A 17,340-nucleotide genomic window follows, 5' to 3' on the forward strand; every position below is an offset into this window, starting at 1 on the left:
AGCAGGAATTCAGCTTCCATACACCTAGGTACCTTTGTAGTGAATGCTTGAAATGACCTAGAAGAATTAGGAACACAAATCCATGAAAAACTGCCTCCTTCTTCAACAAACCACTAAAGTAATCAGGGCCTCAGTGCCGGATCATCAGCATCCCATACTCTTCCCTGCATGCAAAGCATTTATTGGTACACAGCATCTAAGACACGAGAGTGCAGCAAGAATGGGCCAGCACAGTCATTTACAGGTCTAAAGCCTCTTATCTGTAACAGCAGCAATCAGGGGGGTACAGATAGACAAGGCAAACTTTAAGCTTAGGGAACATCTCAGAACATCGGACAAAGGGCATTGCTAACTACTGAGGACAGGAAGTGTCTTGATTACCTCCTCCTGCCTTGATAGAGGCTACATAACACTTAGAGCTTCCACAAAGCATTTACATTGCATGAAGTAGTTTAAGTAGGTGTTTGCATTACTGGCCCTTTTCATTGGAATATAATCAGCTGTTGACTCTAGGATCTCAGAGAGAAGAAGGGTGTTTGCTTACTAGGTAAAAGGTCCTCGGTTATCATGCATTTTCATGGATTTGTACTTGAGAAAACAAGCAGACAGAAAAAAAGGAGGGGGAAAGTACATATAAATGCATTGTATCCACAGATGCAATTTTTTAATTCAAAAACTGAACACTGATCATATAAAAATTAATAGGGCAAATGAATTGCAGACACAAGTTTGTATTTGTGTATGTAAGACAGTAAAAATTAAAATTATGCAAAATATATATTTACAGAAACAAAAGTTTATAACTAAACACCAGTGATTCCCACAGGAATCAGAAAAAATCTGCAATTCTGGTTTTTAGGCAATATATACCAGAAAAAAATAATACAATGAATTATACTTAGGAGACAAGACACCCATTTTAAGATAATCTCTTAAGCAGAAAAATTTCCATAGTATGTGTCCTTTGCTTTACAGAACCAGATATTCATTGCATCACAGAGAAACATTATATCTCAAAACTTTCCAAAGAAAAAGGGAGGAAAGGGGCAAATTTTCTCAAAACTGTGAAAGGCTAGTTACATAAGAAACTGCCAATCTTGATGACTATTTCAATAACAACATTATTTAGTGATTACCATTACCATTGATACAAAATAAACCATATGTGGGGCAAGTGCAGGTCAGAAAACACTCACCTTGTGCAGCACATAGAAGCAGGTGTAGCATATTTCAATAAAGACATAACATAAAAGTAACATACCTTTCACAGGCTGGAATTTTAATTTCTCTGTTCAGTGGTAAATAATTTGTTTCTGGATAGTAATCTTTTCCTTTAGATTCTTCTAAATAATGATATTTTTAAAACATGCTTAGACCAGAAAATTACATTTGTTAACTTCAGAGTTGTTTACCTTAAGTGGATTACTTTGATACTGGGAACATGAGGAGGATTTACATGCTTTTCATCAGTTACATGCTTTGAGACTAAGCAGATGGCACACCCCTGCAAGTATAGTATTCTACAATAATCTAGGGTAGTTTTAGCTTATTTCTTTTTATAGCTCCATGGGTCACTCCCCAAACCCTATTTAAAAATCAAGGTCCATTATCTGTATTTTAAACTGTGAATGCAAGCTAATAATCTGCAACCAACACACAGTGGATGTAACTGGCATAAAGGTTCAAATTACGTTTGTTCACAGCCCAGTGGCAACTTAAACATACCCCAACTAGCTTTCCAACCCAGGTGTAAAGAGTGTATATATTTTCTTAAGCTTTTGTTTAAACAATGGCAGCATGGAATATCCAAAGATTCAAACACCATTGTTTCAGACACGTACCCTACACAATTCTTGTTAGAAATTAACCTACTCTGGAATCTTGCTGTTAAGCTTTTTTTTTAAAAAAAAAATCAAACTACATGTACTGGTTCAAACAAAAGTGTCACAGGAAATGTGTCAGCTTTGAAAAAAAAAATCACTGGAAATTGTTTCAGGCCCAAGATAGAACTACCATGCAAAATTAGAGATCATTGACATACCTTTGCTTTCCCTCTTCCAGATGTGGCAGAAGTTCTAATTTTTTCCTTGCATTTCAGATCATTGTCTCCACTACTACACACTGGCTATTCTTGCATGTAACTCTCATAGTCCTTCTCACCAAGATATTTTCATTTGGTTTACACTGAACCATAGAAAAAGAGTATTCCTTATGCCTCAACTGCCTGCTTTCTTTCGCTTCAGGAGAGTCACAATTCCCTTCTGACTAGCATTAAATTTATATACATGAAATAACACCAATAACAGAAAGCAGAAACAGCCTGTTAGTTAGGGCTCTCACAGCAACAGGAAGCACAGAAAAGCAGTGACTATGAACATTGGTCTCCTACATTACTGAGGAATGTTGAGCAAGCATGAAAAATCAGCCCCTGAAGTTGTGCACTCAAACCTAGGTGCCAATTTTAAACATTTCATGGTCTTTCAGGAAGACTGAGATCATTGTGATTAAAATTTCCCCCACTAGCCAGCCCAAGACAGGCTTTGAAGGTAGAAGTATTTGTGAAAATGATTTACAGATGTTTCCAAACTTGCTGCAAGCATTCCTACTGAAAGATAGTCTGTGGATCTTTTATCTAAACATTCTTCTTATGTATTTCTTATGCAGTATATAATAAGGATGAGGGAAAAGAGTAGGAATTTTGATTAGAGCTATTAATTTATAGTTCTTCAAAATGTCTAAGAATTTGACCACAATTTAACTGTTAAATTTAGTTTTTTCAGCTAATGAAAGAATCCTGTTAGATTTTGCATAGGTTAGACAGCAAGAAACCAAAACATGTTTTCACCCAAGTCTCAGAAAATCATTTTCTCTTAAGGATGTTGAGGTGACAACTATTTAATATCAAGAACTTTCCAAGCAGTGCCCAAACTATGGAACCACTGCATCACTTGAAAAGCAACTGGGTCCACAACTCTTCAGCATGAATAAACACTGTCATATCTGAGTCATCTGCTGTTCAGACAACAATATTCTTTTTTTGAATAGGCACAGACGAGCAGCTTTCACTATCTGACAATGTTCACAGGCTCTTTCCTGAGAGGTCTCTGAGGCCACTGCAGCTCCAATGCCCTGGGTGTGCCTGCACAGCCTGATGTACACCTGCACCTGTCACAGGGATATCGACAGCAGATTCCTGACCTGGCTCTCACAGCTGCCAGTGGCACATTTGCACTACAATGGTTACAACCAGACTACCCACACAAACCCAATGTTTCTCCTGTGGACCTTCCTCCCCAAGCCAAAGCTGGCTCTGTGGTACAAGAATATCCTCTCTAACCCATTTCCTCCTCTGCTAGCTGTTGCCTCTGTTTCTTACCTGGTTTTCCTGTGCATGGTCTGACAAATTGATTTTTTGTAAACTTGCCCCAGACCTCCAAAAAATTCAAGCCAGGATGTTAAAATGGTGTGCGCCTACAATACACAGTAGTCTTTAAGCGAAAGAGTTTCTGGATTCCTTTGAGCTTTAAAACAGACATATACTCAAAGATTGTATAGAATAACTACAAGGAAAAAGAGCAAACATCAAAAGTTGTGTGATAAACTGAAGTTTTCCACATGTATGCAAAAAACAGGGAGGCATGAGATTCCAGGGTTTCTGGAGTGCTAAGTCATCAAAACAGCACAGCAGCTTTAACAAGAGGGCCCCACAAATACTGTATTCATATCAGCTTTGTAGTTCATGCAAGATGCATGAGAATTTTTAAAAAATATTCAAAAAGGATTCTCAGGAATGGAAGGGAAATCTGTGGAACATTCAGCAGCATTTTGAACACAGTGTACCCCTTGGCAGTAGAGCACTGCCTCACCTCCTCTTCCCCCACTGCCATATCACACAGGGATGGGGAATGAGTGGGGAAAAGGTCACCAGCAGTTTTTCCAAGAATTCAGGTAACTGTAGGTAGAGCTTATCCCACACTGAGTAGCTGTGTATCCATTATACATGCAACTAAGTTTTTATATTCTTATTTTGTCCTAATGTAAGAGCTTTTAAAAAATTTGGATATTCCGTTTGAAAAATGTGCCTTGCAACATCTACAACAGTAGCATTGTGTGGCCCTCTTTAGAGTTTAGTTGCATAAAGACATAGAAAATGATCCCTAAAAAAGAATTTTCTGGCTACTTTCAAGATTATCTATATTCCCATTAGGCTCAATTAATCCAAATATGACTGTATCTGATTTCAGACCGAGGCAGGCTTTTGTTCAAAATACACTATTACACTTCCTGACTAGCAACAGGAAACAACTTTAAAGACTAACATTCAAAAATATCACCTCCTCAAAAACTTTTTACCTTTTTTTACCTCCCAAGTGAAATGTGCTTTTATGTCTCTCCTTTGTCCTGATGCAAAATTCTTCCTCTCCAGTAAAGCAAGCTTACTGTGATGGGGCAAACAAGGAACAGCACCAAGACCCCAAAAACTTTAATGTATCGTAATGGACAACAGACAGGCTCTGGCCCGGTTTTGACTTCTAGTTCCTGCATTGTGCTATCACCCTCTGAGAGACTATTGAAACTCTACAGTCCAGTCACAAGAGAGAAGTTTTATTCAGAAGGGCAGGTTTATTTGCAGAGTAGCCAGGCCAAAGCTGAAGTCAGGGTGCCCAAAGTTTTCTCCACGTAGAAACCAGCATTGATAGGAATAAAGTTAGTCTTCCCCTTGGCCTGATAAAGCTTCACAGAGACACCAGGGAAAAGTGACAGAAGGCCTTTCCCTCAGTTCTTTGGCAGCATCAACACAGGCATCTACTAATCCCTTAACTGGGGTGGCACACTCCTTCATCGTGCTTGGAGGACACAAGGCAAGAGGCTGGACACAAGCACCTTAGGCTACGATGGCCCAAAGATGCAGTGCTTCTTAGGACAAAGACCCAAACTGGAGGCAAAAGTGAAGTCATACAAAAAAATTCTAAAATGCTCTGCAAATGATTCATTATGTGTAAAGAATCTTAACATTATTTCACATTCACTAAATGAATTATTCTCATCATGAATGTGTACTAGTAAGAAGCAAGATGATGCTAAATTAGCATGATTGAAGCAAATCTGAGACAAAAATGAGTGATAGCCTTGAACAGAAAGGCAAATTTGGTGGTTGTCACTAAAAGCACAATTGATTGAATCCAGTTTCTGTGTCAGAATCACCATTAGAAATTCATTATTCATACCTGTGTCATCTAATATTCATAAGCCTACCAGCTGAGCACTTGGCCAGTTTTCAGTGTTTACTTCTTTAAAGCATTCACATACTGTCCCACGGGAATCCAGATATGTCATAAGTCCCCTTGCAGCAATATCCCAACAAATGACAATTCACAGAAGTTGCAGGCCTTTTAGCTGGCTTGGAAATCTGTCAGCTACAGATGTAATAGTCAATTATTGAGACATCTGATAAGTCTCCTGGTTTTTAAAAACACTGAGAGTCACTGTGGCCTTAGGATACTTCTCCATGGCTCCAGGCCAGTCAAGTGACTGTCACTGTTGAACTAGTAGTGCCTGAGAACAGAAAAATTATGAGCTCCCCGTATTCCACTCCTGATATTTCTGAAGTAATTACAACCAAAAGTTCCACGGATGCCTTGACATTTTGTCCGTAATATGGTATTTTAGTTAATTGGGTTTTTTCCTGATGATGGATGATTTATATCTGAGCCTCATCTGAGGTTTGCTTTGCTTGTTAGGGAAGTTAGAGTGAAATACTGTGGGTCATTATTCAAATTTCAAAAGAATAGGTTCTGCTTTTCAGCTCTGAGCTTCAGCTTCACACTGGAAAATTTCTCTGGCTTTGTAATAATTTCTTACTTACTCACTGTGAAAACATTGCATGTGACACACATTCAAAAAAAACCAGGTATCGATGGTAGTCACTACTTCATGTGCCACTGACAATCATAAAAAGCAAAAGTTGAGAATTCATAGGCCTGATGCACAGGACTGTTTCACATTGTAAACAATGCACCATCTTAATGAGTTAGACAACAACTGCCTTCTACTTCACATTTTATAATACATGTATGCATAGGTCCCTACCCTATGCTTCTTACCCCAACTTGACAGAAATGCAAATAGACACATAAGATGCAAAACAAAAATTAGTGATTCACATTTGGAAAGCAACTTGTGGATTTTCTTGTTAAAAGGTCAAGCAGTGAACAACTGACTTGAATTTGCTGCTTAAATTGCCAGCAGATGATGTAACTTGAAATCCAGGACAAAATAATATCACATAAGTGATATTAATCTAATTGTGCAATACCCCAAACTAAACCAGGCGCTTTTGTCTTGCTAAGTACAGTTTAAAAATAAACAGTCTAAACATGAGAGCTCTGCTGGACCAAGCACACCCAAGAATTCACAACATCAGCTAGAAGCTAACAGAGTTCTACTTAAAATGCTATGATTTACACTAGGGATTTTGAGTAAATTTAATTAGTTTCCTACATTTCAGCAGAGTATATTAAGAGCAAATGAATTCTCTCAGCATAAACAATGAAACAATGAAGAACAAATGAGTCAAGTCATCTTCATAAATCAATTCATGCTAAAATATGTGCTAATCCCAATCTGCACTCCAGTAAGATACTACCATGTGTGTACATTCAGCAATTTTAATTTAAATTGCCTGCAGTTAAACAGAAAAGGGCAGCAAACCAAGACCACTGTCATCATTCACATTTGCTATTGCAGCATCACATCTGCAAAGGAAAAATGGCAGAGTTGTCCCAAACAACTGGATCTTCTAAAATGCTACACTTAACCCTTTTACATGACTCACTTGCTGTATGACACTGACATCAAACATATGCAGCCCTCATGTTGGTGAGGAAAAATGGGAGAGGAAAATCTTTTTTCCAGATTTACGGAGTCCAAAAACTTTATAATTTTTCCATTTATCTTTAAAATAAGACAGAGTCATGTGGAATTAGTAATAGTTTGGCTCTCTCAAGGGAAGGAAGCTGATCGGAAAGTTTTTGAGGCACTCACTCAAAGTTCACTCCATGTTTTGAAATCAAGATCTCCCACTGGATTGGAAGTGCTAAAATAATGGCTTATTCTCCTGTTATTTCATTACTTTCATAACTCTTCCCAAGTCAATCTTCTAATTAATAAAAAACATTAAAAGACAAGAATTATTTCAATGTCTTTTGTTACATAAGGGTTCAACTGGAGAGATTATGTTCTGCAAAGAGCATATTTCTGCACAAAAAGATATTTTTATTTGTGATAATTGATATTTCACTTATGAGCTGATATGCCCATTTAACAAAACATTTTACTAACAAATTAATCAAGAGAGTCATTTGATTTTTTAAATGAAACTTTATCTCATCGAGATTTTTAACTTTGTCTGAATATTCAACATAAAGAATGTTCCAAGCCTGAATTTAGACCCTCAGGTCACATAAGTGGCATGACAGGGACAGAAGGTGAAATCAAAAACCTTAACTTTTTAGTCTGAAAGTGGAACCTTGATAATCTCCCTGGAAGGAAGTAAAATTCAGTAAAGTCTGAAGATTGCCACCAAACTGAACTAGCCACCTCCAGTTAGCTCTATAATTAATTGCCCATCTCAGGAAATTACTTGGATGGGCCCTTCTTATTCAGGGATACACCCCTCTAAAAATGTCACAAAGTCAAGTGCTATTCTGGGAGCACATCACATTTTAATCCAAATCAAGCATTAAAGAGATATTTTACAGAAGAGGGTAGAAGTATCATCCCTACTGTATGGATAAATGCACACAGGTGGATTAAACAATATTTTCATGGTAATTCCTGCAAGTTTGTGATAGATCTGTATCCACAGCCGTGTTTTGACATCTCAACCCCACTTCTTCACAACAGACTTGTCTCCTTTGAAAGAAATTATGTGTCCAGCAAAGGAAAATCTGAGAAATCTCTCTTACCTGGCAAAAAATGATGCTGCCACCGAGGTGCCTGTGGATACTTCACTGGCAACATAGGTGCTCTGAGAAGCAGGGAGGCTGTGCAGGGAGGGTTTGATATCTGAAGACAGAAAAAAACCAGAAGAGTCATCAGCTAAAGCTCACTGGCTGACCCCTCCTAATCCAGCAATGCCTCTGGATTGCAGATGGAGTAAGAGAGTGGCATTTCATTCACTCCCTCTTTGCTGCTCTGTGAACAATCCTGTTGCTGCCTTCATGCTAATCTACAGTACTTAAACTCAGCTCTAACCTTGTCTGCATTAAAACTAATGGGATAAATTTATCCCATCATTAAAAATGTCAATAATGTATATGGTTTTCCATCCATACAGAAAAAAAAGAGTATACCATAATCCTTGCTTGGTCTTACCTCAAGATACAAGAAAGCTCAGATTTGCAAAATATTTCAATTTTACTTCAAGGGGGAAAATAATTTTAAAAACAACATTTTTTTTGTCTTTGTAAAATAACACCCCACTAGTGTATTAAGCATTTTTGTTGACCTTTCTCCAGCAAACTCAACATGCAGCATAGAAAGGAGTCCCTTGGAAAAATCTTAGACAATTTATCATCACTCTGCAAAATTGGGATCATTACTATTGACTTTCATTGCCTTTCTTAAAAGATTGTAAACATCGTGTGATTTCATTCTTCTGATGGCCCATCTAACATTTTTCCCCCTGTTAGGAAGTCTCATCTCAGCCTTTCATTGTCTGAAAAGAATCAGAGTTTCATCAGACTTGACCCAGCTCTCCCCAAATCAACTGAAAGATCTTTGACTTCGGAGAAAGCTGGGTCAGCTCTATTGGAGTAACTCCTCAATACTTTGAATTCAGTTTCTTGACATCTGCATGAATTTACACCTATGTAATGTCATCTCCTGTACTTCATGCAATTCTAACAAATTTCCTTTCCTCCTTCCCTCATTTCCACCACAAATAGCTTCTGTTCACCAATGCATGTCACAAAACTGCAACATATGCCTAAAAAGAACCCTCTCAGGTTGTTGCTAGCAATCATCCACAGCATAGTTTCCTTCCCCTTGCAAAAAGTTTTCAAGGGGTAGTCTCTCACCTGTTCAATTTCATACCTCTACTTATCTCCACAAAAACAACAAAACATGTTTGTGAGGTGCATTTAAAAAAGTGTTTGAAAACATCCTGAAATTCTTTTTACACTTAGGCTTGCTTTATTTCACCTGTTAAACATTTCAGTTATTAAAAGCAAAGTTGAAGAACTGATTTGTATTTGTGAGGGAAAAAGATGTGATATGACAACATTTTTTAGGCCAACTATCACACAACCTCTGTTTCTCTCATAGAGAACTGCTATCCATTCTGCTATGGCTAAGAAGTGTTTATCCTTATTTTACATACTTTTAGACAATCAACTGTAATACTTCAAGAACAGGAATGCTAAACTAGCCTCTCTATTTCTAGGAGGAACCAGTAAAACTGCTGAAAGTGCCCCCATCATGTTAATCCCATGCTGAGCCATTCCAGTTTACAGGATTCACTACACTGAATGCACAGTGCTCTCGGAAGGCTATAGCTGAAATCCTGGACTTAAATCATCTCATAGCACTGGTAGAATGCAGGAATTTAGGCTGTCTGCCAGAATACCTCCTCATATTTGCAGCATGGAGGCAGACAGTTCTTCAGTGTCCACCTGGGACATCCAACACACTTGAATTCACTAAACAATATTTCCTTAAATATTACATCACATTTGATAACTCAGATATTTATGTTTGCAATGAACTAGCACAAGATTCTGCTCTGTCCCCTTAAATTACCCTGAAACCAAATTCCTCACCTTCTGTGTTGGGAACCACTAAACAGACAGCTCTCCCTTCAGAGAAGAGTGCACTTATAAACCCAACCTCATCTTTGTTCATCTAATTCATGTATCTGAAATCAGTATGAACCATCATCATTAATCATTAACCATTACTGACCATGTCATTAGGAAGTGCTACTCTCATGGGAAATGGACAGCAGCTAAGAAGTTGATGAGTTTACTTATCTCAACTGCAATCATAACCTCCCCATCTTCTGCCAAATAAAGATTTCCAGCCCCAAATAGGAATTTCCAAAGCCAGTGCAATACACTTCTATTGGCGTCAGCAGATCCCCTGAAGTTCTGAGATGGTGAGGCTTGAGAGAGGCATTTCAGACAACTGCAAAACAGGAAACTATTTGTGTGTCCTGGTGCTTGGGACAACATAAAAGAAAGCCATGTCCCATTGGTGACATGGTTTCTGCAATTGTAGACACTTTCTGATGATCCTTGTCCACATTCACAAGTCTAACATGAACTGCAATAAAATGCCTCAAACTGATTGTACACATTCCCTGAAAAGTATTACTCTCAAGCTTCCCAGAAATTGTCTAGATGCTTGGTTTCAGAGCTTTTTGGGTAACTAGTTCTTAAATACAAGCACTCCAAAATAATCACTTACCAAAAAGACATGAGATTCCTTTAGAAAGATACAAATATAAGCCACTCACCTATGTACTCAGAAGTAGATATTAGTCAGCAAATAGAATGTTAATACTTTTTAATAAATGGGGATGAAGATCTTATAAAGCCTGTTATTTAGGTCACATTTTCTTATTGTAAACTACAAAGGAACTGAAGAAGAAGGTGGAAATAATCTAACACATTTACAAATTCTGTATTTGTGGAGTACAAATAGAACAGAGAGAAGTGAGAAAAATAACACTTATTTTAGCAATCACATACCCTATGGGCAGATGCAGAACGGGGTTATTTCAATGTAACTGTAGGGGTTTCAGTAGCATTGCTGTTTTGTCACATGTCCTACACAACAGTCCAAGTACTACAGGCATGGTCAGCTGCTCAAACTGCAAACATCTGTAACATGTTCTGAAACAGCTGTATGGTACTGACCACCAGTGCCTGCTGGACAGGCAGCAGCTCTCCTTCCTGTTCAATCACACCACTTGTTTTGTTGCAGAAAACAGGGAGCTGTGGTTTACATTGACATGTCACCCACAAAAAGCAGCATTCCTGAGTGCCCTCCTAGAGGTGCCCTGGATGGACACTTATAAAACAGCATGTTGGGCTTGTTAAGTATCCTCTTGATCCTGAGGGTCCAGCAACACTGCCTGGTTTCCTTACTGATGCTGGCACACTTCCTAAGCAAAAATTCTGCTTCTTAGCAGGAACCTCGCTCAGAACTAAATTCCGAATGTACATGATGTCTATCCTTGCACTCCATCAATTTACTCTTTTCCTCAGCAGGGACACGTCTTAGTCAACAGTGTATTACAGGGATACCAAAATGGGAACATACCTAAGATACAGAAAAATCAGGATAAAATAAGAACTGTCCAAGCCACAGTCCAGGATCTCCTAATCGAGAAATTATCTCTGCTTTTAGCACTTTTTACTTTCTGCCATTGTGGGATTTTTTTCTACAGTGAATGTCTCCAGAAGCAATGAAAGCTGAAATATTAACTTGAATTTCAAACATTCTCTAATTCCTAATCTGGGAAGCCTGCAACACTACTTTGCCTTACACAGGTAAAAGCTCACAGAAGTATCCTGTGATACTGCAACATTTCTAACCTCTAACAGAACAACAGGTTTTGCCTGAATGAGTCCAAGTCACTCTGTTGCTATCTTTTCCTTACCTTCCTTTGGTCATGCAGCCAATGGAAATGAAAGGGAAAGATGGTGCTATGCCGAAATCTGTGCCAGACTGTGAACCTTTTATGCATCCAGTACTTTCCACAGTATTGTTTATACTGCACAAATTTGTACATGTAGGTCAATCTGCAGGCTGAGTACCTCACTAGACACCAAGATGTGTGCCCATAATATTTGACTAATAAATCCTCATTTATTCCCAGAGTCCAATATATGTACATAAAGCAGGGGATAGAGAGGAGCCCAGAATATTCACGTATCTGAAGATTACTGACTTCAAGTCAGTTATTCTGCATTTCTTTCTTTTGCCTCACTGATTAAGAGTGTAGAAACCATTCAAACTATTAAACCAAACTGAAGAGTGGGATTTGGAGGCAATCTTACCATCTCATTTACTCTGTGCTCCAGTCACAGTGCCAAAATAGCCCCTTCTCTCCGGCCTTGCTTTCTGAAGTTCACACATATACAAACTTGAGTAAATCACCCAGGATATATCATGCATTTAAGGAAAAATACTCATAGAACAAACATTTCCAAAGCTCTTAGAGAATTTCTTTTTTCCCTCATCTCAGTTCAAAAGACACAGTCGAAAATTAAACTTTGAGCATTAACAAACTCAGGCAATTTTCTTTTTTTTTACCTTTCTCTTTTTCCACACTAACGTACATCTGGCAAGCACAGTTCATGTAAATCTGCCTCTTTAGTGTCACCATCTCTCTTAGTAGATGCTGTTTCTGTACTTAAGGGGTAAAAGACTTGATTCCTAAATTCTCTTTCTTTTCTTTTCTGTGAGTACCCACGTAGCATATACATGAGCTTTAAGATCAGTTAATAGGACATATTTTGAGAAATTCCTTTATAGAATTGTTGGCAGTACATCACTGCCTGGATAAGCAACAAAAAGACAAAGCATGAAACAACACAACCTTTCATGCCTCAATAAAAACCTTTCAAGTGCACATGAAACAAGACAGATGTCCCTCCCAAGGCTCCATTTTTTTCTTCTGTCTCATAAATGCAAGGCAACCATTAACCTCCTCTTTCACTGCTTTCTGACACTATACAGTGAGAGCTGGAGATAAATCATGATTTAAATTCTGTGCTTCATAGGAAAAAGATGGCTCTGCAGTTAAACCACAGGTGTTAGCCAGGCTAGATTCTCTTCTCATTCCAGTTACCGAGTCTCTCCATGTATAAGATTTGCCACCACGCAGTATGAGGTTAATTATATTTACATAAGGGTGTTTTACAGCCAAGCTCATTAATGTTTCCAAAGCTCCTAACTGAGGACTCCCAATTGATATTACCTTACTTACAAATGAAAGTTAGCATTTATGAAAGATGAGAAATATCCATTGCTCTGGAGTTAGTGAACACTCAAGAACATCCCCACAATCTCGTTAACATCAGTAACTGATGAATGAAATGCATGCACAGAAATGTGTGAAATATATCCATATCTGAAGCTAAATTCAAAATATAAATCTGTGTTCAAGTTCACTATAAAGCAATTCTCAGTGTCCAGAATTCCTAACCTCAGGAGAGAAGCTCACCAGCAAGAAGAAACAGAAGGTAGAAAGCTCTCTTTCATAAACACACGTACACTCATGAATTACTTCTTTGGCAAGCCACTCTTTATTCAGTGCAGCACTGAATTTTCTGCCCAATAAATACTAAATTACTTCCTGGGTTATTTTAGACAATAAATGTCCACATTAACCAAGAAAAAAGTTTTTCTTAAAGACTCCCCTTTTAAGGATGAGTTGAGGGAAGCACTAAAGGACACATCTCTCAAAGTTCTATATACCAAAAGCATCATAAATTCATATAAACCTGTTTATAACACAAGCTTAACAGCTTAATACCAAGTTTTCCATTACGCACAATCAGGTATTCTGGCTGTTCTACAACATTAATCTTCTACCTTCCAACCAACTCCTTTTGGCTCATCAGTGTCTTCTCAGTCATAACAAGATAAAGTTATTTTTCCTGTTTGGCTCAAAGAGGCTGGTTTCTGGTGTATGGGAGTGATGAAACAAGCAGTGGGGGATGCAACTCACAGCACATCCTGCATGTGGTCTTTCTTCTGACACATGCATAGAAAACCAAATCTTTCCTGACAACTATACAGCCCTGTTTTTCCTGGGCTTGACCTACTAATTCTTAAAGGTCGAGGCAAGACTCTAATTTACAAACTGATTTTGAAAACTGAAAGAATTATCCACTTTCTTTAGTGCATAAGAGTTCACTGTCTGATGTGATAGTGCAGTAGATTGCAGAATGAGACAAAAACCTGAAGCTTTCTGTCAGCTACCAGCTTCCCAGCCACTAAAACTGTCAGTGGAATTACAGTACCTTGCCTATAGGAAGCAGCATCAGAAAACAAACTGAGCAGGAGCTGACACTTCTTGAGTCTCTTCAGAAGGGAGGTTAATGAAGAAAATATTGGAATTCTACCTCACCTGGAAAAGGCATTCCTCACCAAGGGAATTGAGCAATAAGTAGTAGGTCCTCTTCCCACAAGTTAGAAATTTTCTCTGAGCCCTTCTGGTAACACTGACTTCATCCCTTTTGCCTAACATGGAACTTCTGCATTAAGTTCTGTGCAGTAACAAAAAAGTGCAGCATAAACCTCATGTTTGGTAGCATTCAAAGGACAAGGTAACAGCTGGAATTCATTGTAGTCAGTATAAAAAAAAAAAGACAAACATGGATAATTTGACATTTATTATATCTCATTTTCATATTTTTACCATGTTGTGGGGAAAGGTTAACCTGTGAAAATAGGAAAGATAAATAGTAATGGGTCAGTTTCAAATATCATTATATATACACAGCTTCAAATGTTTTGAGGTTAATCCGGTAGAGCGCAACTGAAGTTGGATTTTAGGGGCAGGGGGGTAGAGAAAAAGAGGAATCTTGTGCTGCCCACACAACTATCAAATTATTGACACCTCCTTCACAAGGCAAAAAGGAACAATTACACCATTCAATCAGAGCAACTTGAAAGTGGTGGTGATTTCCAAAGTCATTCATCTTTTAATACACCACAGAGTACCAAGGACATACTCTGCATCTCTCACAAATCACTCACTACAACAGAAGACACATTGAAGGAATAATTCAGTACAAGGTTCACCTTTAGAAAACATAACTTGGAATCAGTAAGCAAGTTCCTGTAGCTAAGGGCACTGACATAATCCTACAGCATTCTGCCATTTGATTATGACCTTTTTCTCTCACAGTAAAATACTAAGCTGCTCTATAGCCAGAGACCACTGCAACTACTGATACAGACTGTTTGAACAAGAGCAAGACAGCAGATCCTGATAGTCCTTTCCTTGTCAAAAGAATGTGTTCTATGAGAAAGAGGCTGACAAAGGACACACATAATGTCTGCTGCATTCAAACTCTTTCTTGGATGTAGACATACTGAAGCTGCTTAGCAAAGGCAACGTTCATTGTGAATACTGAAACTTCAGGGACTATCATAGGGCACGTTTTGCTCCTACTTTACGCAAATTTGCACACAAAATCTGATATATGGATCTAGCAGAAGGGGCTACTGTAAGAGCACAGATTGTGTGCAAAAACAAAACAAGACACCTTACAAAGAGGGAGGTTTTTTAAAGGGGGAATCACTGGCATGGCAAGAATGCTGATTATGCTCTGTATTTAATCAGAGTCAAAATTTAGCATAAACTACTTTTATTTAAACATATATTAGTTACCATGACAGCATGTAGAGTTTAATTGCAACCTCCAGCTTCCTGCTGTCCAAAAGAAAGATGACCTTTGACTGTTGCAGCTACCTCCCACGTTTCTCTATAAAGCAGATGATAATGATGACAATGATTATCATCATTTTCACTATTAACACAGTTCCAGTGCACTCCTCAGCACAGATGAAATCCAAATTTTCGCAGGCATGAGCACATCTTCCCATCAAAGCTGCTATGTTATATTTAGTTCCACGTCACGCTCAAGAGCTTGTTCAATGAAATATTTTGCCACAAATCACTGAATGTCTAAGATCAGCTACTTACAGGCTGAGCAGACATCCAAATAATGGTGGGTTCCTTTTCCATAAGATATTTTCTGCAATTCTCACACTTAAGAGTTCTCCCTTACAAAACAGGGATTTTTTTCCAGTTGGATCCCTCTAAGAGGCCTGGTAGGATTTATCCAAGAGTATTATTCAAGGGGATGGCAGATGTCATCTTGAGACATCTCACAATGACTTCTGAACAGTCTTGGAAGTCCATAGAGGTCCTGGTTGACTGAAAGCTTGCAAACACTGTCCCAATTTTCAAGCATAAGAGAAATTACTCTGGTGACTACAAGCCCAGTAGTCAGTCTTGTCAGTGCCTGGTAAAATCATGAGGAATATTATACTGGGAGTTATTGCAAAACACCTGAAGGACAACACAGTCATTGCTCACAGCCAGCATGGCTCTGTGAGGGGAAAGTCCTGCTCATCAAACCAGATTTCTTTTTATGACAAGGTAACCTGCCTAGCTGATCAAGGGAAGCCAGTTCATGTAACCTTTTTGGATTTCAGTAAACATTTTGATACTGTCTTTCACTGGATCCTTCTGGTCAAAATGTCCAGCACACAGCTGGATAAACACATCATGCAGTGGGTGAACAACTGACTCATGGGTTGGGTACAAAGGCTTATAGGGAATGGGCTGACATCAGACTGGGGACCTGTCATTAGAGGGGTTCCCCAATATGTTCATAACTAACTTGGACCCAGGACTCAAAGGAATACTAAGTATGTTTGCTGATAATAGTAACTTGGGAGGAGCTGTTGACTCCCTTGAAGAAAGAGAGGCCCTGCAGAGACACTTTGGCCTGGACAAAAGAGGCCTGGAAAATCACCAACCATATGAAGTTCATCAAGGGAAAGTGCCAGATTCTGCAACTGGGACAGGGTAACCCTGGATGTACAGACAGACTGGGGAAGGAGGTGCTGGAAAGCAGTGCCACAAAAAGGACCTGGGCATCCTGATCAATGTCAGGTTGAACATGAGTCAGCAGTGCCCTGGCAGCCAGGAGGGCCAAGCATGTCCTGGGGGGCATAGCATCGCCAGCCAAGAGAGGGAGGTGATTGTCCCTCTGTACTCTCTGCTGGTGCAGCCTCACTTCGAGTCCTGTGTGCAGTTTTGGGTGCCACAAAATAAGAAAGATATAAAGCTGCTAGAGAGTCCAAAGAAGGGCTACAAAGACGGTAAAGGATCTTCAGAGAGGCAGACTCCACAATCTCCCTGCGAAGCCTATTGCAGTGTTCTGCCACCCTCAACGTGAAGTAGATCTTCTTTATGTCAAGGTGGAACATCTTGTGTTCTGGTTTGTGGCCATTGCTTCTCATCCTCTCACTGGGAACCACTGAAAAGAATCTGGCACCATACTCTTGGCATCCTCCTCTGAGATATTTATATGCATTAATGAGATCTCCTCTCAGTCTTCTGTTCTCCAGACTGAACAGGCCCAGCTCCCGCAGTCTCTCCTCATAAGACAAATGCTCCAGACCCCTCATCATCTTTGTGGCTTTCATTGGACCCTCTCCTTGTCTTTCCTATCCTGAGGAGCCCTGAACTGGACACAGTATTCCAGAGGTGGCCTCACCACGGGTGGGTGCACGGGCCAGATAACA

The 17,340-nt window shown here is 39.0% G+C and overlaps 1 protein-coding gene across 1 annotated transcript in view; it reads right to left on the reverse strand.

Annotated features, from left to right (window-relative positions):
• Nucleotides 1–17,340, reverse strand: part of KIF26B (kinesin family member 26B) — a 198,857-nt gene that overhangs the window by 163,180 nt on the left and 18,337 nt on the right. Inside the window, exons 5-7 of the mRNA XM_017739909.1 lie at nucleotides 13,811–13,834; nucleotides 12,392–12,420; nucleotides 7,968–8,067 (exon numbers count right to left, since the gene is read on the reverse strand). Coding sequence (XP_017595398.1) covers nucleotides 7,968–8,067; nucleotides 12,392–12,420; nucleotides 13,811–13,834 — 153 coding nt within the window. The remainder of the gene's footprint in view (nucleotides 1–7,967; nucleotides 8,068–12,391; nucleotides 12,421–13,810; nucleotides 13,835–17,340) is intronic.

This window comes from Corvus brachyrhynchos, unplaced genomic scaffold, assembly GCF_000691975.1.
Source record: "Corvus brachyrhynchos isolate BGI_N302 unplaced genomic scaffold, ASM69197v1 scaffold31, whole genome shotgun sequence".
Classification (NCBI taxonomy): domain Eukaryota; kingdom Metazoa; phylum Chordata; class Aves; order Passeriformes; family Corvidae; genus Corvus; species Corvus brachyrhynchos.